Genomic DNA, 19780 nt, shown 5'->3' on the forward strand with positions numbered 1-19780 from the left:
GCTGAGACAGTCTCTGGAGATGACAGACAAGGAGAGAAAACCTCTGGCAGAGATGGAGTGTAGGAACGGGTGACAACTCACAGGGAATGCAAATGAACGTAGAGCTAGCAAATCCTTTCATTGCAACAGCATGTCCAGAGGATGAAAGGTGAAGGTAATAGGCCAGAAAAGCAGACCTGAACTAGTATAAATATCAAGCTACCTAGGTCATGGCTCTCTCAGTTGCAGACATGCATCAGTACAAATTTTATTCAGATTTTATTGTTAAATTTAATATCAAAGCCGTGTGTGGTGAAGGAGAGCATTGCATCCAATTCAGAGCAGCTGAGCTTCGTATCCTAGTGTTTGAAGACTGTTCCCATCCATCTGCTTATTTTCAGGGTTTGTCCATCGAGCAGACTTTTTACCCTCTCCATCTTTGCCCTGTTTTCTGTGTTCTGATAGCGGTTGCTGCCCCACTCGTGGTCTATCTCAAACAGGCCAGCATCTGGCCAACACCTTTATCAAAGGCTGATGCCCACACCCAGACGTTGATGTGTGGCAGGGACCCCAGAGCCCATGGGAAGATAAGAGTGTCACACACGTTACCCATAAATGAGAACCCCCGTTATAGATGTCTCAGAGGAGGTTTGCTTTTTTTTCGCAACGCCCATATGTTATTGATCTGCAGCCCGTTGTGCTTTGATACTGATCCTTAGGTTCTGTCTGTCTGTGTTGGCCAGTAGTTCCCGATTTGTATTTGTACAGTTGATTGCTCGCTTGATAGCTAAGCTCAACAAACCTGTGTTCACTGATAACTCCTAGCATGTTATCTACTAGGTGACTACAAATAGAAGTATTGGCTTTCTGCTCCATACTTTTCCAGGAACTGAACTTGGACTGAATCTTCTAAAATATACTGGGGTTGCTTCCTTCCTTTCTTCCCTCCCTCCCTTCCTTCCACCCTTTCTTCTTTCCCATCATGATCATACTTCTTCTCTCATTCATCCATTTATTCGTTCATTCCTTCCTAAACATACACACCAGGTCAAACCAGCCAGTTACCTGGAATCTCCCCCATCTTACAAGCATTGTTAACGGTGATCATTGCCATTTCACGAAAATATTAAAAGGTGATTTTTGAAAGGATTGGGATTTCAAATTAAGAGCAAAATATCTGTCTTTCCTATGTGTACACTCAGTATTTCAACCCGACTTCCATCTTTATTGTTACTTGTAATTATTTTAGCCCTGTCAAAATAATAAACATTTTAGTAAGAACGGAAGAAAGTGGAAAAAAAATAAACACTTCAGCGTGGTTTGCGTACACTTTCACTAGCTTCTCTTCCCCCCTGCATTGCTGATAAACTCTTTCCCTACTCTTTCCCTTGCTGCAAATGTGGTTACGCAATGGATTCTTGTTACCTGCTATAACCTTTGATTTATTTATTTCATTTTGCACCGTTGACTTCATAATTATGACCCAATAAGCCACTCTGTCATATTCTCTCCTTAGTAATTTGGTATGATTTTGTCCTTCGGGATGATTTTTCATCAAACATTACATCACTATCACTCCTGTCAGCCTATCCCCGAGCAGCAGCCCCCCACCACCCCGGCCAGCCCCCCATATTAATTGTTCAGCATGACGCCAGATGGTATGGAATACCCCTTTGGCCAGTTTGGGTCAGCTGTCCTGGGTCTGTCCCCTCCCAGCTCCTTGTGCACCCCCAGCCTCCCTGCTGGCAGGGCAGCATGAGAAGCTGAAATGTCCTTGGCACTGCTCTGTGACAACTAAAACACCGGTGTGTTATCACCACTATCTTCATCAAAAATCCAAAACCCAGTACCATGCGAGTCTCTATGTAAATAAATTATCTCTGTGTCAGCCAAAACCATGGCAGGAGGTGTTTGGATAGTGCCGTTAATGGTATGTTTTAACATTTAGTTTACCATGAAGTGCCTTGGCAGTTTGACTTGATCATCCTGATCATCAGTGCTCATGCTGTCTTTCAATAATATCATCGCTTTCTCAGACATGCCAGGATCAAGCTTCAGTATCATTGTCATTCTTACAGTAAGAACTCAGCCATTTGTCCTTTTGTCATCAGACCTACTGTGTTGGGTGTTTTTCACAGTGCTTCTCCAGGAGACGCTCTTTGCCTTTTTTACGGGTAAGGATAGACGTGCTGTGTTTTTCAGACCGAAATATTTGAGATAAAAGGGTATTTTTTTGAAGCCTGACAGTGTTATTTTATATCAGAAGATATATATCAGACGATATATCAGAAGATATATATCAGAAGATATATTTTATCACATCAGAAGATCAGATGTGTTGGGTGTACTGGGGAGCGACAGGGAAGTGTGTGCACAGGGAGGCAGAGCTGGCCGGAATAGTGCTAGATCTTTGAGAGGCAAAAGCAGTTTGCTACAACTCTGCATAGCGCATCTGGGACGGGCTCTGGTGCGAGCAAAGCTGTGCTCTGGTTTTCCCTGGGGAAAACAAGTGGGTCAGTCTAGCAGAGAGGGTTGGGCAGGATTAGTGTGCATGTATTTTTAAGACAGAGGGAACAGGCCTGAACTGAAACAACTGTAAAAAGAGATATCTCATTTGGGACCTGATATCCGTGCCCCGTTGCAAGGTAGGATTAATAACTGCAGCTGGTTGGTCTGAGGTGAGATGTAAGGGTATAAAAACGTGAAGGATGCTCTCCGTGTGTCTGAGGAGATGCATGCTAAGACAAGTGAAGTGTACTCCGTTTGCATTCTCCCTCTGGAGGCTATAAAAGCACCTAGCACTCGCCCTGAGCATAGATTTCAGTTCCTACCTGTTAGTGAGGGCCCTGCATGTAGGAATGAGTTGGGGGGAGAAAGGGTAACCGTGAACTGAACATTTTTTGCTAGAACAGCTCTATTTGCTCTGTTTTCTTCGGGCTCTTCTCCTGCTGGAAAAGGAGTTTGAGTAACTGAGCCTGGAAGCGAACACAGCGCGTTCAGTGAGAAGTCCCAGGGAAACATCTCAGCTGGCTGCAGCTGCTGAACAAGCTGACCTGGGCTGCGCTCTGTGGATAGGACATGTTTCACCTGTGTGCTCTCAGGGGTGTGCTACCCTCCTCTAGCAGCAGGAGAGTAACGTGCTGGAGGGCAGGGAGACGTGTCCTACCCTGGAGGGTGCCCAGAGCTTATCTCAAGGCCAAAAAGGGTTGAGGGATGGAAGAGACAAGAGATGTACAACTCAGGAGGTTCAATCCCCAAGCAGAAAGGGTGCAAACTGACTGCTTGCACACTGAGGTTTTGAGACGTTTGTATCCCTGGGTCCAAGGGAGTGGCAGGAAAGCACACAGGTACCCCTGGTACCAATAGCTGGTTTATACCCAGTGCTCAGCCGGCTTCAGCTAGGTCTGGATCCTAACGTCTGTCCCAAGGAAAGGCCATGTTCAGGCCCCGCATCCTGTCCTGATAGATCCTGTCGAAGGTCTCACTCTGTGCCACTGTGAAATGGTTCTTCCAGTCCCCGCAGATGTCTGAGGAAGGAACATTTCTGCCTCAGCACACCCCAGCGCGCAGCCCCCTTTCTGCGCAAAGGCACAGGCTCAGCTCTTGGGTACAGTTACCACCCTGAGGGGCTGTCCAAAACGAGATACCTTCCCCATGGACCCCGTTCTACACTCCCAAATGCAGATGTTGCTGCCCTCCAGACACCCTCTCTCTGGCTGGCCCCTTGGGGACACCAAAGCCCCACTGCTTCACCCACCATGGCCCCCCTCCCCGCTCACCCTTCCTCAGGAACCGGCCCTTCGTCTGGTCCATGATGTCCGCGGGGAGCAGGACGGAGCTGCACATGGGGTTCTCCCTCATGGCTGAGAAGGAGGCATTTCGAACTACCGAGGAGACAGCGTCGTCATCTAAATCCTGTCCCAAGAACTGGCAGATGCGCCTCACGCTGCCCTGCAGGTCCTGGGGGAAGAGATGAAGCCTGTTAGCGCTCGGGGGCTTGTGACACATCAGCACGTCTGGAGCTGGTGGGTCTGCCAAGGTCTCTACCTGTTTCAGCTCTTCATAGGTGATGAAGAAGAAATTTTCCTGGTCCTTCATCTCCATCCAGCCTTGGACGTGTTCAAACCAGGAGCCATGGGGCACTGATGAGAGACAAAAGGCAGCAGGGGCATGGGTCAGATCCTGCCAGGGTTTTATAGGGTTTGCTGACCACGACTTCCTGAAGACATCTGAACTCTGTAGAAGAAGGCAGGGAAATGGAATTTCCGTCTGCTGCTGAGCCCAGCAGGGCTTTGCAGGCCTGTGTGTGTCTCTCCAGAAGTATTTTTTATTTTTTTTTCTTCTTGAGCCATTCACCCTTCTGCTGGGGGAAGCTTGGCTTCACAGCCATCATCAGTGGACCACAGGAAAAAAGCCCTGAGTCAGAGGTGATGAGAGACCCCCTCCACAAATGCTCTGAGCAAGCCACAAACCACACTCACACTCTCCACTGAGAAAGTCCCTCAGGAACTGCTCAAAGGACATGGGGTCCTCATAGCTGCTGCACATCTTGGAGAAGTAGTAGTAGGAGACAACGACATCCCGAGGATCCCGTAGGGTGTAAATAACCTAGGGTAGAGTGCATATAGGATGGAGACACTCATGCCAAGGGAAGGCAAATTGTTGGCACTGTCGCTGGCTCTGTGTAAATTGAGGGGTCTGGCACAGAAGGATCAACGCTGTGCTGGACCCCATCACACAGACCTTGGGCAGGGGTTCGTGAACACACAGGTTCCACAGAGCCATAGGAGCTTCCCCAGAATATCCAAGGATGCGAGATGTGAGATAGGGGGCTGCATATTTCCATCTGGGGGGGGTGTAGGACTCCCACCCTAGGCCAACACCAAAGTCCTCACTCACCAAGGCCTCTTTACTCTTAACACTTAAGATTTCCCAGATCACGGGCAGTGGCCCTCCCAGCCTCCCAGTCCCCTTCAAGCTCTGCGTGGGTGCCTGTCGCACCTTGGCAGTGGAATGGGAGAAGGACTTGGGGAAGATGTGCCTGGGGAGGTGGCAAGTCAGCAGACGAGGTGAAGGGTAGCTGAGGGTTGCCTCCAGGCCCAGACGGGTGGAGAACCAAGGCATACGGTCAGAATTGAGGACGGTTTGGCTCCAGCTGGGGTGGCCACGGCTGCGAATGAGGCTCAAGATCTCGGTCATCCACACAGTGCCTGCCAGGAATAGCAGAGATGCAGGGACTTGCCCAGGGGGTTGGGATGGGTGGACCTCACCAGCACCCTCACCACCAAGGCTGTGCCCTCCAAGAGAAGGCTCTCCCTTGCCCATGCAAAACCACTGTAGTGAAATGAGGAAGAGAAGAGGAAGAGAAGAGGAAGAGAAGAGAGGAGAAGAGAGGAGAAGAGAGGAGAAGAGAGGAGAAGAGAGGAGAAGAGAGGAGAAGAGAGGAGAAGAGAGGAGAAGAGAGGAGAAGAGAGGAGAAGAGAGGAGAAGAGAGGAGAAGAGAGGAGAAAAGAGAAGAGAAGAGAAGAGAAGAGAAGAGAAGAGAAGAGAAGAGAAGAGAAGAGAAGAGAAGAGAAGAGAAGAGAAGAGAAGAGAAGAGAAGAGAAGAGAAGAGAAGAGAAGAGAAGAGAAGAGAGAGAAGAGAAGAGAAGAGAAGAGAAGAGAAGAGAAGAGAAGAGAAGAGAAGAGAAGAGAAGAGAAGAGAAGAGAAGAGAAGAGAAGAGAAGAGAAGAGAAGAGAAGAGAAGAGAAGAGAAGAGAAGAGAAGAGAAGAGAAGAGAAGAGAAGAGAAGAGAAGAGAAGAGAAGAGAAGAGAAGAGAAATCTCACCCAAAACATTCTTGTTCCCCACCACAAGAGAAGACTCACCCTCCAAACAGCACCTGGAGATGATTCCACAATCCCACCCATTTTCTGCCCCAGTACCTACAGAGCACTCCCCCAGTCTCCCCCCCCCAGCCACCCCTGCTGTACCAGACTTGGGGTAGGTGACGTTGAAGACATCATCGTCCCGCACCAAGAACTCGTTGTGGGCAAAACTCAAGCTGTGCTCAGAGTTGTAGGCAGGGGGGAATTTAATCCCTTTGTACGTCACGTAGTGAACCGACATTGTGCCCGGATAGGGACGGGGCACTGCAGCTCTGCAGCCCTGCACTGGGGAGGGAGAGAGACAGGGCGCTGACTCCCAGCCAGGAAACATCTTCCCACATAGCAGGTCCCAAAGAGGACCCCATCCATCCCATTTCCCAAACATCAGGGGAGGGGTGTATTATGCAGTGACACACACTGATACTCTCTGATCCTTCCTCTTGGGGATCGTACATCAACAGCAGGTTGTCCAGATGGGGAACTGCTGGCTCATAGGGCATTTAAGAAACCCTAGGGCTAAATTCCTGCTAATGAACCAATGTCTCTTCTTCCTCCCGTGCTGCCCCAGGTGTTTACCTGCCCTCACAGCTTGGATGGGTGTGTAGCAGTTATCTTAGCAGGATCTTGGGCCAGCCAGGGGAACTGGAGGCAGCTGGAAGCCAAAAATTCCCTGTCCGGTACCTAAAACACAGCTTTACCCTGCTGCAGGAGCTAAAGGACCTCGGGGCTTCCAGGAGCTGGAGAGAGAATAAACAGCAGAGGAAAAGGTTTCCTACCCTTGTGCTGCCGTTCTGGAGCAATGATTAACAAGCTCCGAAGTCCAGCAGCCCTCCCTTTCTTGCAGGGGGGAAGGGGGTGGGTAGAGGGGGCAGGTGCTTTGGGAACACAGCGGGGATCTAAGCTGGTCCCCCACGTCCTCTGCCCTGAACCCAGACCCCCTGCAAGAATCCCACTTTTCTCCCATGCCCCTTTGTTTTCCCATGTAACGCTCCATTTTCCTCCAAATGTACTATTTAAAGCCTCCAGAAAGACCCAAGGAGTCCTCCTGCAGTGCCTGCGTTTCTTACCATTTACATTTCCCACAGCTGCTTTGAAAAACCCATTCTATTCCCATGAGCTGAAGGTCCTTTCCCTTACGTCAAACTACGTTGAGATTGCATCTCAAAAGCGCTGTATCCTCCGAAAGAAGGGGAACAGACCTCAGTGCTGCTCAGGGAAAGGAAAAGGGGAAAAAAAAATAAAAGCGATTTAGCAAATCCACCTGTGACATTAAAAAATAACCTGCCGGGAAAAGAAGAGATGCCTCTGCAGCAATAAGGGATGGGGTAATTCTTGGTTACTCTTCCTCTTCTTCATGAAAAACCTTCATAACTGAACTACAGGGAGAGGAATAGGGGAAATTCTTCCTCCGGTGAGGCATTATATGGTGCTCCACTCCAAGGACAGGGATGTTTAATGCCATTAATTAGAAGCAAGCAAACCCCAAACAATATTTTCAGTAAATAAGGCAGCCACATAGTCAGATGTGAAATTCAAGGAGGTATTTTCTAAATGCCACACTAAGGATGAATACAATAAGCTTTTTCTTGAAGCTTTTTGAAAAGAAAAGAAAAAAAACACAGGTATTTCGAAAATTTAATGTAACACAATGTTCTGATTAAGTAGACTGAAAAAATAAGTGAAGTACATGATGTGTGTGAAAAGTGTTCGAGCAGTAGTAAATATTGGCTTTGAGTGCATAGGACAGTTGTTTTTAAGACAAACAACTTAAACAGCAGTTTCCCTTTTGATCATGTCTTGTTTTCAAAGCAAACAGGAGAGAAAAGGGGATTAAGAAATGTTTAAACACTTCAAAGAGGAATGTTAACCGAACACAGGCAATCAATTAACAGTAGAAGCAAGAAATGCAATTAATTAAATTAGCTTTGAGCTAAGAAACAAGTTAAACAAAACTAAAAGCTTCAAGGAAAGCCCCCCCAGAATTACAAAATTTTATTTTTTCCTTGCAATCCAGCGTAGAATCTACATTCTTCAGAACAGAGCTAAAGAGAATTTAGCTGTCTTTTTATAATCAGCAGTTAATAAATCAGTAGTTAATAAATAACTAGACTTGCCTGACTCCAGTAAGTAAATATACTAGCCTAAATGATCATTTAAAAATGGGCAATTAATAAGTTTGTAAACACCCTATTTTAGATGTATAGTTATTTAAAAAATACGGTCATAATCTGTATTCTAGAAATATATATCTCATCCTATTTAGAAGGCAGTAAAACACTATAAAATGTTTGGTTAGTTAAGATAGAGACAAAAATGAAAAATATGATACTAAGTTTTAGATATGTTGAATTATTTTTATTTAATAGAACCATCCATGCTACTGGAAAAAAAAAAAAAAAGAGAGAGAGATAGGACAAGGATTTTAAAATGTAACCAAGTGTTTTAAGTTAAACTTTAAGGAAAAACCTGTAATTTTCGAGATTGTCAAGTAAAAATACTAATATGCAACAATTTCAAATTATACTTGTTACAGCACAATTAATAGAAAGTAAGAAGTATTTAAAAGTGTCCTGGTTGTGGCTAGGATAGAGACTATTCTCGTCCGAAATCCAAAACACAGAGCCATACCAGCTACTAGGAGGAGAAAATAACTCTATCCTAGCCAAAACCAGGACAAAAAGCTAAGAAAGAATTAAGGCATGCTTGTCTTTTAAAATATAATTAGGATGTATGAATAATAAATTCATTTTTGAGCACCAAGAAAGAAGCCCCAAACATATCCAATGAAACCCGAATTCAAGGGAAAATAGAATTAGTTTAAATCAATTAAAGTCGTTAATTGAAATTATTACTTTAAGTTAACCTAATTAAGGTTATGATAGCAGAGTGAAGTCTCATTAAAGAAAAAACATTCATGCCAAAGGGGAACAGAAGTCAAACACCACACTTCCGAGCAGCCTGTGCAATTACCCTGTTGCTCCGGGTCCGAAAAGACCGAGTCCCTAGCTGGGTGGAAATTAAAAATATAAATAAAGCCCCAAAACGTCAATGTCAGGTTTGGAACTGAAAGGAAAGGAGACTTTTTTTTTTTCACAGATCTCACCTAAAGGTGACACAGTGGTAATGCACTACCCTCTCTGGGTGCCTAATGAGCTGTTAATTAGGTGTAGACCGCAGAAGGGTGATTTGTCGCAGCATGAGGCAGGCTTCTGGGTCTCCTCTGGAGGTCCTGCGATAAGTGATGCTGAGCAGCAACACGTCCGGATGGGATCATGAGGAACACCAAATGCCTGCTGCTTTGAGACCTGATACTCTGCCCTTCCCCACCGAACATAAAGGGACGCATAAAGAAATTGACATGGCTAATTATCAGGCGCTTATAAACGCAGTCCTCCAGGCTGCTGAGCACGGCGGTCCCCGTTGGGATAAGCCACAAGGAAGTCCGTGTCACCACGTCACCGTGTCCCCATGTACACCAGCCGCCCCAAACCAAGCCGTTCCCCAGCTCCCAAGAAGGCAACAAAGCGCGTTGCAGCGCCGAGGTGTTGTCAGAGGCCAAGCAGCTTGGGGAGACGTGAAGGAAAAATCCCATTTTGAACGTTTGAAGACCCCTTCACCTCCTCTGACTGTGCCTGTTTGCAAACCTGTTTGGTTTTGGCGTGGCTTTTCAAACAGCTCCTGCATTTCTTTTATTCCCTGCCTGGGGCAGCTCCATGCAGCTCTGTATCTCTTTGTTTGCCCTGCCTCTTGGCAAGCTTAATTCAAAGAGCTGGATTATCCGTGGGTCCTTGGAATCACTTGCAGCCCTTGCAAACAATTAGGCTTACATTTCCCTGCCTTGTTCTTGTACCGGGGAGATTGGTTTAAGAGGCTATGTTACGCAACGCGGGTAGTTTTGTATTTGAGCTCTTTGAAAAGGTTTACGGAAATCCTGATGGTGACTGTCCGTGCTATCGGTTTATCCTAAGCCCTCTTGTACCGAAACTTTGGCATGAGGATAAAAGGCGGCAGAAGCCTCTCAGAGATTCCCCAAAGCGAATGCCGAAGGACAGGTCTGGTTAGCAGAGTCATGACCCTACAAAATGGCTTCGGGGACTTCAGGTGGCGTGTGACAGGCTGTCCTTCCAAGGGACCGGGGCTGGCTGCTCCTTAAAAAAGCACACAGGTGCTATTCCTGTGACACTGCCCAGAGGATAATCCTAAGAAGCTGTCCTTTTTGTACAAAAAAACCACACCTTTTGCACCTATTTGGAGCTATTTTGCTTATTTAAGCGTAATTTCTAAAAACTGTTGGCTGCTCTGCTGGAACGGGCAATTCACACTGACTGCGCAAATCACATCTTCACAGAGGATGAGCCATCTGCCAGTCTTGCTGATGGAAAACCGTCTTCATAACCCTGCAGTGGAGCTGAGACGCTGCTTCCAGTGCTCAGGGCCCCCAGAGTCACAAGCACCGTGAGGGGTCTTGCCCCTTTCGGTAACTTCGGTCCTGGGACTCGTACGCAGGAATTTTAATTTGCCCCTTAATGTCCTTCAACAACCTCCGGAATCGCCCAGACCTCATACAGGTGGTACAGAAAGAGAAAAGGTAGCCATGGAGGTATTAAAGACTAGCAGAGGTGGCAACGCATGCATCCATCTCAACATCACCTTTGACTTTTTTCTCTGTAGCTGAAGTGAAAATTTCTGCGCCTGCAAGGTCTTCGTGATCACAGCCCCCATACTCCCCACCAGCACCACCCCGTGTACCTCCAGTCACGCGCCGTCATATCTCCCATATCCCCCAAAAACACTTTCCATGATCCTTCCATGAGCCTTCACGGATTGATGCAAACCAGGCTATGGTTCCCCCTGCTTCTCCATTTGATTCCCCGGCTCTAATTTCCTCCAGAGCTGTTGGACGAGGAGCTTAATCAAAATCACTTCTAAATGTGGGGCAGGGAAAAGATTTTTTTTTCTCTCTCCTGGGCTTTCTCCTTCACTGCTACTGAATAAATGTGGCCGCGGACGGGGGTTACCAAGGGGTTGGTGCTTTGTGGGTAGCAGGTGCAGCAGAAAGGAGCTCCAAAGAAGAGGCTGAAGTGAGTCTTTTCCCTTTAGAGGATGATCCCAGGCAGCTCTCCAAGGCCAAATTCCCAAGGATCTGGGCTCATTTCTCCCTGTTTGTCAGCTCAGGGTTGGAGGATAAACAGTGGAGAAGGAGCAAGAGCTGTGCTGAGACAAGATGCCCCCCGCTCCCAGCAGGTCACAGGTGTTTGTCTGTTCAGGGATGAGAGCGGGGCAGATTTTTTTGGCTTCACGCGTTTTTAGGGATTTTAAGGCTTCTCGCCCTATTTCCCTTCTTCAGTCTGTTTTCGGAGGGTACTTTTGGATCTGGCTGCAGCTGCAATTTTTATTTATTTATTTATGAAAAAAAAAGGCTTTTAAAGAAAAAGCAATGTGCCATAAACTCATGCAAGTCTAGTGCCTCTTTCCTGCAGCATGCCAAGGTTCACCTTGATGCGGAAAAGCTACTAAAAGGGGAAGTTAAGGATTTTTTTTTTTTCCCTGTTCTTGACCTTTTGGTCATAAAGCCAGAAGCCAAAGTATATTCAACAACATTAAAAAAGCTGTGATAACGCAGCCCGAGGTGTTTCTTTAGAAAACAATTTGTAACCTCTCAGCAACCTTAGTATATGAGATAAGACATAGATGAAAGTACTCCAGCACGTAAATAACCGCACCAGACTTACGAGATAAGAAAAGCACAGAACTTTACGATATTATCAGTACTTTTGACCTAGGCACAACATGGATTACTTCTTAACTCATAGGAACATGACACAAAGGCTGATACGAAGCAGATCTCCATACTTAAAGAGCGTGGTGCAGGGACCTGCGTTGCACGGCACCGGGAGGCCAGGTCAGCCAAACAGGTGCTGTTATTTATTATCTAAATTAGCAGAACTTACAGATCTAAAGACAAATCTGTACGGATTTGTGTTTTGCCGAGGAGACAACGTCCTGTAAAACTGGAGAGCGCCATGGGGAGCAGGGGCAGTAAATGAACCGAACACGGCAGAGCTAAAACCAGCTTTAGCTCAGAACAGGGTTAATTTACCCAAATTCACATGGCTGGAGGAGTGCAGATGGCCTCAGCCAAGCCAGCCGCAGCGGATACCCTTGTTGTCACCGTGCAGAAACACGTACCAGAAGTCCTGACTCAACACAATTGATGCCGATGTCTCCTTAAGGTGAGATCAGGTGAGTCCTGGAGGCGTACGTTTTTTCCCAGATGACTGCAAAGAGAATTTGGATCAAATGCTAGGACCAGTCAGCAACGTAGCAGCTGTCCGATTCCTGTGGTCTATCCTACGGAAACATCCTGTGCCTGCCGCTCCCCTGATACTGTCACCCTTGTGCCTCCAAAACGCTCATTGCTCTGCCTGGGAAAAATAGTAGGAACCCAGGACTACGTATCAGATACATCTTTTTCCTCCCAAGCGCAGCTCACTGTGTTTTAAAAGCATATTGCAGCTTAAACCGGTTTTTAAAAACAAGAAGCTTCGCAGAAGAGCAAACAGCTGCATTAAGCATCTGAACTGCACCTGATTTGTCTGCTCTAAGTCCTTTCCCTTGAGCTTGGGTGTTCTACTTTCAAGGTAAATCTGGTTAGCAGTCACATCCCTATTTCACATGAGTCTTGCCTGCAACCCCTGGATGACGGTTTTGGTGAGAAAATGGGCCAGCACTGACCTCGGACCTCGGATTTTTTTTTTTTACTTTTCATCTCCTCCGAAAGGCTTCAAATTCATCCTTTCCTCAAAGCGCTGGCTTCAGGAAACCCTCCCTCAGCAAGGGCAATAGCTGCGCTGCCACCAGGCATCCTCCCGTGCTGTCTCCATGTACCTTGGCTCCAGCAGCGAGGGCCGTAGGGCACAGCGGGAGGAAATCCCACCGGGAAATCCTACGGGCGGGATTTGCTGGTGTAGCCTCCAGCAAAGCTCAGGCTCAGAGACGAAGCCACATCCCCTGCGGACACGACCCCTCTGCCTTGCCCCAGCAACGCCTTTCTGCCCACGGGCTGCCGGATCAAAATAGCTCCCCTGCACCTCGAGGGAGAGCTGCTGAGTTAATATTTTTCATTTCATTGTCCCCGTGCTGGGAGTACAAGGGACGTGAAGCAAAACACGCCCTGAAGGCAGCCCCAGCTGATTGCCCAGCTCCGTAGGGAGGAGATGGAGGGGCTGGAAGTGTTCCTGGGTCACATCAGCAAACAGCAAAACCGAAACAGCTCACCTTCAAGGGCGAACCTGAGCTGGAAGGGGTGGGTGCTGAGACAAAGCCCCGGGCTTAATAACGCCTCCTTAGACGTGACCATTTACCCAGGGCTTGAGCCAAGACTCTGACAGCTTTAGGAAGCTGCCTGGTACGGCTTAAGGTCCATCCCAGCCCCCACACAGCAGAGATCACCTTGGGGTTCCCGGTTGAACGCTTCGGGCGCTGAGCTGTGCGATTACAGGAAATGTGTTGGATTCCCGACAGCAGAAACCAAGCAGAAAAGGGGCAAAACAAGTGGCTGGAGCAGCGGGGCTCCGATCCCTTCCCCTCCACCCCAACCATCATCTGACCTCCAGGTGGGAGGTTTTCGGCTGGAAGCAGGTTTGTGCCCCAGGTCAATAAAAAACGATGGGGAAGCCCCTGTTTCCTACAGTGCAGCAAGGGCTGCAGTGACTCCCGAATTTGGGAAGCAAGAAGGCAAAGGGAAAATACTCAAGAAATGCAAAAATGAAAAATAAAATAAAGGAGGGCAAATAAAAGGAGCGCAAATGGGTGTTCATAAATGCAAAGAACAGCTAAAACGCTCTCAGCCGTCCTTACAAACCACCACCTTTCCTTCCTCAGGACAGCCGAGAGTTGCCTGAGCAGCTACACCAGAGCCACGCGATCTGGAAGGCAAACACCGGCTCCTTGTTTGCAAGCAAACACGAGGGCTGGTTTCCTCACCCGCTTCTTGCAAGGGAAACAAGCGCCTGCAGCGCTGCAGCCTCGTGGGCTAGCGGTCAGAAACGCTGCCCCTGGACTTCGAAACCCGTCCTTCCTCACCTGGGTAGCTGTGGCCACCCTGTTGTGGTTTTTTTTTACCCCTGAGCAAGGGAAGGGCTGAGCCCCTCCAGGGATGCACCCGGTTCCTGCCGCCCGAAAGCATCGGTGTGATGGGGAGGGGGCAGAGGTGGCCCCCGCGTTTTGGGTGGGTTGCCACGGGTGAGCACCAGCGGGCTCAGCTACTGGCTCACTGTCCCCAGGATGGGGACGGGGGAGAGAAAAAGAATCCCCCAGAGTGGGATGGGTTGAGGTAAAGAGAGTTTAATTGGTAAAGCCAAAGCTGCGTCTGCAAGCAAGGCAAAACACAAATTCATTTACTCCTTCCCACCGGCAGGCAGGTGTTCGGGTGCTTCCAGGACAGCAGGGCTCCATCCTGCATCAGGATTACTTGGGAAGACCAGCTCCGTCACTCCAAATGTCCCTGATTTCTCCTCCTTTCCTTGACCTTACATTGCTGAGCGTGACACCCTGTGGCATGGGACACCCCTTCGGCTGTTTGGGGACAGCTGTCCCGCTTCCGTCCCGTCCCGGCTCCTTGTGCACCCCCAGCCTCCCCGCAGGCAGGGCAGCATCGGAAGCAGGAAAGTCCTTGGCCCTGTATAACAACTAAAACGTCGGCGTGTCGTTGCCGTTCTCGTCACAGATCCAAGACACGGCAACGTACCCGGTGCTAGGAAGGAAATTAGCTCTGCCCCCGCCAGAACCGGCAGAGGAGTGCATCTCCCAGGGCAACACCCCCGCTTCACCCTGCCTCCCGCCAGCCACCCTGCCCCGGGTGAGAGCGGGCTCCGAGGGAGGAGCAGAGCAGCCCAGAGGGCTCCATCCGCGGCCCCGGGAGCCCAAGAGACGGCGGGTTTCTTCCCCCCATCTCCACAACTTGGGCAGCACCAGGTAAGGGGCCTCTTGGCCGCTCTGTCTGGGGGTCCAAGAGTGATTTCTGTGCTTGCTTTTTCTCCCTCTCACTCAACCTCCGCTGTCAGAGCCCAGCTCCCGTCCCAGACATCTCATTCCGGGGTGTCTCGGTGGGGTTTTCTGTTTTGCCTCATTCGCCCAGCCCACACCAGCCCCTTTTTTCTTCCGAGACGCCCTCGGGATATCCCAGCACATCAGCGGGACGTGATGTGGACTTGCAGGATCGAGCTCCCTAGGGCACCTCCGTGCTGCCTCATCCCCACACCAAAGGGTCGGATCCTCTCCTCTCCCGCTCCCGCTGCTCGGATGAGAAATCAGAGCACAAAAAAAGGACGAGAAATCAGAGCAAAGAAATCAGAGGCTCCCTGCTTCTGCTGCCCGCCCCAAGCCTGTCCCCTCTGCCATTATTTTTAAGACAGATGTGTCAGCTTGCTTCGGTGGGGCTTGGCTCCGGGCTGGACCCTGCCCAAAGGCAGATTGCGCCCCACAGACCCCGCTGCACTTCTCACTTAAGGATCTCCGACGTCTCTAGGCTGTCCTTCTCCGTGCGCCAGCAGCCCGACCCCATGGAGAAGCGCAGGGACCTCGAGGAGATCCTCCTCAGCACGCCCCAGTCCCGCAGCGTGGGAATTGAGATCACCAACAAGACAAGCGTGACCCTCCGCAATCCCAGGTTTGTACGGCGCCCACCGGCCCCCAGATTTACAAGGCCCCCGAAGCTTGGGCACAAGTCTGAGAGCAGCAAAACTCGGTGTGCACGAGGGCGCTGCATAAAAGCTGCAGGGGGAAGAAGGAAGCAGACGGCAGGTAGAGGCGCCCAGGGCCTGGGCTGGTGCCAAGGGGACGAGGGGAGTGCCACAGCCTCGTAGCACACACCTTGCAAAGAAAATGCTCAGCCCTGAGAAAACACAGGGCTGGACAAACGCCCGGGTTCCCTGGGGCTTGTTTATCCGAGGTAAAGGGGAACCCCATCAACTCCCACCCCTCCGTTTGCTGCGGGGTCTGGGATCACAACACGAAGGAAGGGCTGAGGTTGGGAGGGACCTCTGGAGGTCGTTTTGTCCACCTCAAGCAGGGGCACCTACAGGAGGCTGCTCAGGACCACGTCCCGACAGCTTTTGGATACCTCCAAGGAGCCTCCACCACCTCTCTGGGCAACCCATGCCAGTGCTCTGTCACCATAAATGATGTTGAGATGTTTGGAGGGAACCTCTCCTGTTTCAGCTTGTGCCCCTTGTCTCTTGTCCTGTCACCGGGCGCCACTGGAAAGAGCCTTTTCGGCCAAGCTGCTTCCCAGCCGGGTGCCTCCTGGTGCCTGGGGTTGTTTCCCCCAGCTTCAGGACCTTGCACTTCTCCTTGTTGAACTTCATGAGGTTCCTGACACCCACGTCTCCAGCCTGCCCAAGTCTCTCTGGATGGCAGTGGGACCCTCCGGTGTATCCACCACCCCCTGGGCTTTTGCGTCATCAGCAAACTTGCTGTAATCTGCCCCATCATCCAGATCATTAACGAAGATGCTGATCAGGATCGGACCCAGTACTGACCCCTTGGGTATGCCGCTAGTTCCTGGCCTCCGGCTGGACTTCGCAACCACCGATCCACCACCCCTTGAGCCTGGTCCCCACGGGATGTCACTCCTTGGCTTCCCTCCTGCCCTGCACCCCTTCGTGCTCCAGCGCCGAGCCCCTGCTGGAGTGCCTGGGGGGGTGGGATGGGGACAAGGGTGTCTGCAACCTGTGCCTGCGCCTGCAGCCGCATCCCCTTGTCCTGGGAGATACCAGAGGTGCTTCTCAGCAGTGCCCCGTGCACGGGGAATCATAAAACACAGGATCAGGGAATCAGGTTGGAAAATGTCTCTAAGATCATCTAGTCCAGCCCTTAACCTAGTACTAAAGTCCACCGCTAAACCTCGCTGTTAAGTTCTAGGTCTGCAGGTTATTTGAAGACCTCTGGGGATGGTGACTCCACCGCTTCCCCGGGCAGCCAGTTCCAACGCCTCACAACCCTTTCAGTGAACAATTTTTTCCTAATATCCAACCTAAAACCTCCCCTGGTGCCACTTGAGGCCATTTCCTCTTTTATCACCTGGTGCCTGGGAGAAGGGACCGATCCCACCTCGCTGTAGCCTCCCTTCAGGCAACTGGAGAGCGACGTGGAAACCTTCCAGCCTGACGTTACGGCTCTCTTTCCGCCCTCCCCGCAGCTATTTCTGCCAAAGCGGCGAAATCTTCACGCCCCCGTCACCATCCATCAGCCCCCAGTCCCGGGAGACGTGCGTCTTTGTGAAACGCAACCTGAGCGCCTGGGGCGTATCCGGAGCCCTCTTGTACGTCTCGGAGCCCTTCTCCTTCGCGGTGATGTTCTACAACCCCAGGAACAACACGATATTTGCCCACCAGTACGCGGTGGAGATCTTCCAGGGGGCAACCATCTCCGGGAGCCTGGAGAGCCTCTACTGGTCCATGCGCGGGGACCGACCCCAGTCCCAAACCTACAGGAAGGAGGTGCTGGACAAAAAAACCTCCTCCGTCGTTGTGTCCGATGGGACCTACAGCATCTCAGCCACCATGTCCAACCACAGCAAGGCCGTCCTGAAGATACTGGTGGAGGAGACGCGGGGGTCTCCGCCGAAGTACACAGCCAGCTGCTTTCCTCCCCCCAAGGACACCTCCAAGGAGAGGCACCCCCAGGCTTTCTCCTACTTGCCAAAATAGTGACAAAGCTCCATGTCCTGGGATTTCGTCCCCACGTTGGAAAGCCAGCAGTTTCTGCACAAAGCGTACAGGTTCGGTTTTAATTTTGTGTTTCCTCCGATTTCACGCCCTTTTCGCCAAGCCTGCTGCCAAACTGGGCAAGCAACCCGAGAAACAAATCCCTTTCAGATTTCGCTCTGAAGTTTTGCAGAAGATCTCCATCCTCCAAAGCTGAGAAATTAAGAAATACTGAAGAAAAATAAAGCAACGCGTTTCTCTGAGAGCTGCCCCTCGTGCTTTTGGGGCTGATAATAACCAAGGCAGAAGGAAGAAGGTGGTGAGGGCTCCAGCATCTCAAGTTCTCAGCCGTCACAATTTCCATTTCCTGAAATAAAATCTTTTGTCCAGACTGAGGGAGAACAATGGCTTTTTTTCGGTTCTGAATTCCCCCCTGATAACGTGCACTGGCACTTGCTCATCCTGCTGGGATCGTGGCTCCTCGGCTCGGCGCACCCGTCTTGCTTGGCACAACCTTCAGAAAAAGGAGGGGAGGAGGGGGAAGTATGGGAAAATAAATTTTTTTCGATGCATATTTTTTCCTGTTAATTCTGCCCTGGTGACATCCGAAACCAGCTTTTCCGACGGTGAGTCACAGCCGACAAACTCAGCACCCAGCTGCCCCGGGAGCTGCTGCCGGGGCTGCAGCGGGGGCGGGTTGCAGGAATTTGGGGCGATTTGTTGTGGTTTCAAGGCTGGCCGCCAGGCAGCTGGCACGCGCTCCCTGCAACCGCTCACTTCTGTATTTTTTTACTCCATCTTCCGTGTGTTTTGGTGGCTTTTGAGGCCATGACGGGAGGGTAAAGTGCCTCGCCGGGGATTAAAACAGCTCGCAGAGCTTCCGCGTGGAACGAACATGGGCTTGCCTGGAAATCCCCGAGCACCAGGAATTGCAGAGGCACACACGCGTGTGCTCCAGGCACATCCGTGCCTTGCACGCACACGTGCTCCAAGCATGTCCCTGCCATGCACACGCGTGTCCCACACACACATGTCCCCCCCACGTATGTCCCACCCCCACACACGTCCCCAGTGTCCCCCCCCACGTGTCTGACGGCGCATGCCTGGGAGCACTGGTTGATAGTTGGCTGAACATGAGCCAGCGGTGTGCCCAGGTGGCCAAGAAGGCCAACAGCGTCCTGGCTTGTATCAGAAGCAGTGTGGCCAGCAGGTCTAGGGAAGTGATTGTCCCCCTGTACTCGGCTCTGGTGAGGCCGCACCTCGAGTGCTGTGTTCAGTTCTGGGCCCCTCGCTACAAGAAGGACGTGGAGGTGCTCGAGCGAGTCCAGGGAAGGGCGACCAAGCTGGTGAGGGGTCTGGAGAACAAGTCTTACGAGGAGCGGCTGAGGGAGCTGGGCTTGTTCAGCCTGGAGAAGAGGAGGCTCAGGGGTGACCTCATCGCTCTCTACAGGTACCTTAAAGGAGGCTGTAGCGAGGCAGGGGTTGGTCTGTTCCCCCACGTGCCTGGTGACAGTGATTTGTGGAAGAACTCTACAACTCCTACCTCTACAACTCTACAACTCCTACAACAACTATCCTCCGCGAGGGGCCCCCGAGACTCCTTGTTGCGGTTAATTTGCACAGTAGCAAGCAAAGACACTCAGCAGTAACTATTTTAGCGCAATTAAGCAAGCCCCCGTTTTTTCATTCCTGGCTTTGATAATTACGATTGTTTTATTCAGAAATCATTAATCTGATAAGCGAGCTCCCATTCTTTTATCCCTGGCTTCAATAGATACGTTACAGGAGGCTGTAGCGAGGTGGGGGCTGGTCTATTCCCCCACATGCCCAAGGATAGGACGAGGGGGAATGGGCTAAAGTCGCGCCAGGGGAGGTTGAGGTTGGATATTAGGAAAAACTTCTTTACTGAAGGGGTTGTTAGGCATTGCGATGGGCTGCCCAGGGAGGTGGGCGAGTCACCATCCCTGGAGGTCTTTAAAAGGCGTTTAGGTGTAGAGCTCAGTGACATGTTTTAATGTAGGACTTGTTGGTGTTAGGTCAGAGGTTGGACGTGGTGATCTCGGAGCTCTCCTCCGACCTACACGGCCCTGTCACTCCGCGCTTCCCTGCGCACCCCCCCCACTGCGCGCCCCGCTAACAGCGCATGCGCCCCCCCGCGCTCTGCGCATGCGCTCCCTCTCCCCTTTCTGCTGCGCGTTCTGCGCATGCGCTGCCTCTCCCCCGCCTG

The 19780-nt window shown here is 50.5% G+C and overlaps 2 protein-coding genes and 1 long non-coding RNA gene across 5 annotated transcripts; 1 reads left to right on the plus strand and 2 right to left on the minus strand.

Moving 5' to 3' along the window:
- Positions 1 to 3366: 3366 nt before the first annotated feature.
- LOC308184446 (sulfotransferase 2B1-like) lies at positions 3367 to 6903 on the minus strand. Its single transcript, XM_080571547.1, has 7 exons — positions 6422 to 6903; positions 5951 to 6130; positions 4981 to 5189; positions 4461 to 4587; positions 4027 to 4121; positions 3759 to 3939; positions 3367 to 3506 (listed from the first exon to the last, which is right to left on the minus strand). The coding sequence occupies exons 2-7, from the start codon at positions 6084 to 6086 to the stop codon at positions 3391 to 3393; spliced, it is 864 nt and encodes a 287-aa protein (XP_080427673.1). The 5' UTR covers positions 6087 to 6130; positions 6422 to 6903; the 3' UTR covers positions 3367 to 3390.
- A 161-nt stretch (positions 6904 to 7064) lies between these two features.
- LOC308184451 lies at positions 7065 to 14482 on the minus strand. Its single transcript, XR_013942652.1, has 3 exons — positions 14259 to 14482; positions 12581 to 13332; positions 7065 to 12123 (listed from the first exon to the last, which is right to left on the minus strand). It is a non-coding gene; the product is annotated as an uncharacterized lncRNA (long non-coding RNA).
- Positions 14483 to 14667: 185 nt separating this feature from the next.
- LOC308184449 (uncharacterized protein) lies at positions 14668 to 17948 on the plus strand. 3 transcript variants are annotated; one of them, XM_080571550.1, is made up of 3 exons: positions 14668 to 14821; positions 15375 to 15515; positions 17046 to 17948. In XM_080571550.1, the coding sequence occupies exons 2-3, from the start codon at positions 15409 to 15411 to the stop codon at positions 17554 to 17556; spliced, it is 618 nt and encodes a 205-aa protein (XP_080427676.1). In that variant the 5' UTR covers positions 14668 to 14821; positions 15375 to 15408; the 3' UTR covers positions 17557 to 17948. The 3 variants fall into 3 exon arrangements, with proteins under 3 accessions (XP_080427676.1, XP_080427677.1, XP_080427678.1); XM_080571551.1 differs by having other exon boundaries at positions 14673 to 14811; XM_080571552.1 differs by having other exon boundaries at positions 14685 to 14821; positions 15357 to 15515.
- The last annotated feature ends 1832 nt before the right edge of the window (positions 17949 to 19780 follow it).

The sequence above is a fragment of the Anser brachyrhynchus genome, assembly GCF_964034855.1.
Source record: "Anser brachyrhynchus genome assembly, chromosome: 33".
In the NCBI taxonomy this organism is placed as follows: domain Eukaryota; kingdom Metazoa; phylum Chordata; class Aves; order Anseriformes; family Anatidae; genus Anser; species Anser brachyrhynchus.

Bases quoted from the DNA above. Each gene is read 5' to 3' on its own strand.
- LOC308184446 (XM_080571547.1), bottom strand. From the start codon at position 6,086: ATGTCGGTTCACTACGTGACGTACAAAGGGATTAAATTCCCCCCTGCC. The intron at 4,122-4,460 runs GTGAGTGTGGTT...GTCTCTCATCAG, and splicing joins GGACTTTCTCAGTGGAGAGT to TGCCCCATGGCTCCTGGTTT. The intron at 3,507-3,758 runs GTGAGCGGGGAG...TTCCTTCCTCAG, and splicing joins GGGCCGGTTCCTGAGGAAGG to ACATCTGCGGGGACTGGAAG.
- LOC308184449 (XM_080571550.1), top strand. From the start codon at position 15,409: ATGGAGAAGCGCAGGGACCTCGAGGAGATCCTCCTCAGCACGCCCCAG. The intron at 15,516-17,045 runs GTTTGTACGGCG...CCCTCCCCGCAG, and splicing joins GTGACCCTCCGCAATCCCAG to CTATTTCTGCCAAAGCGGCG.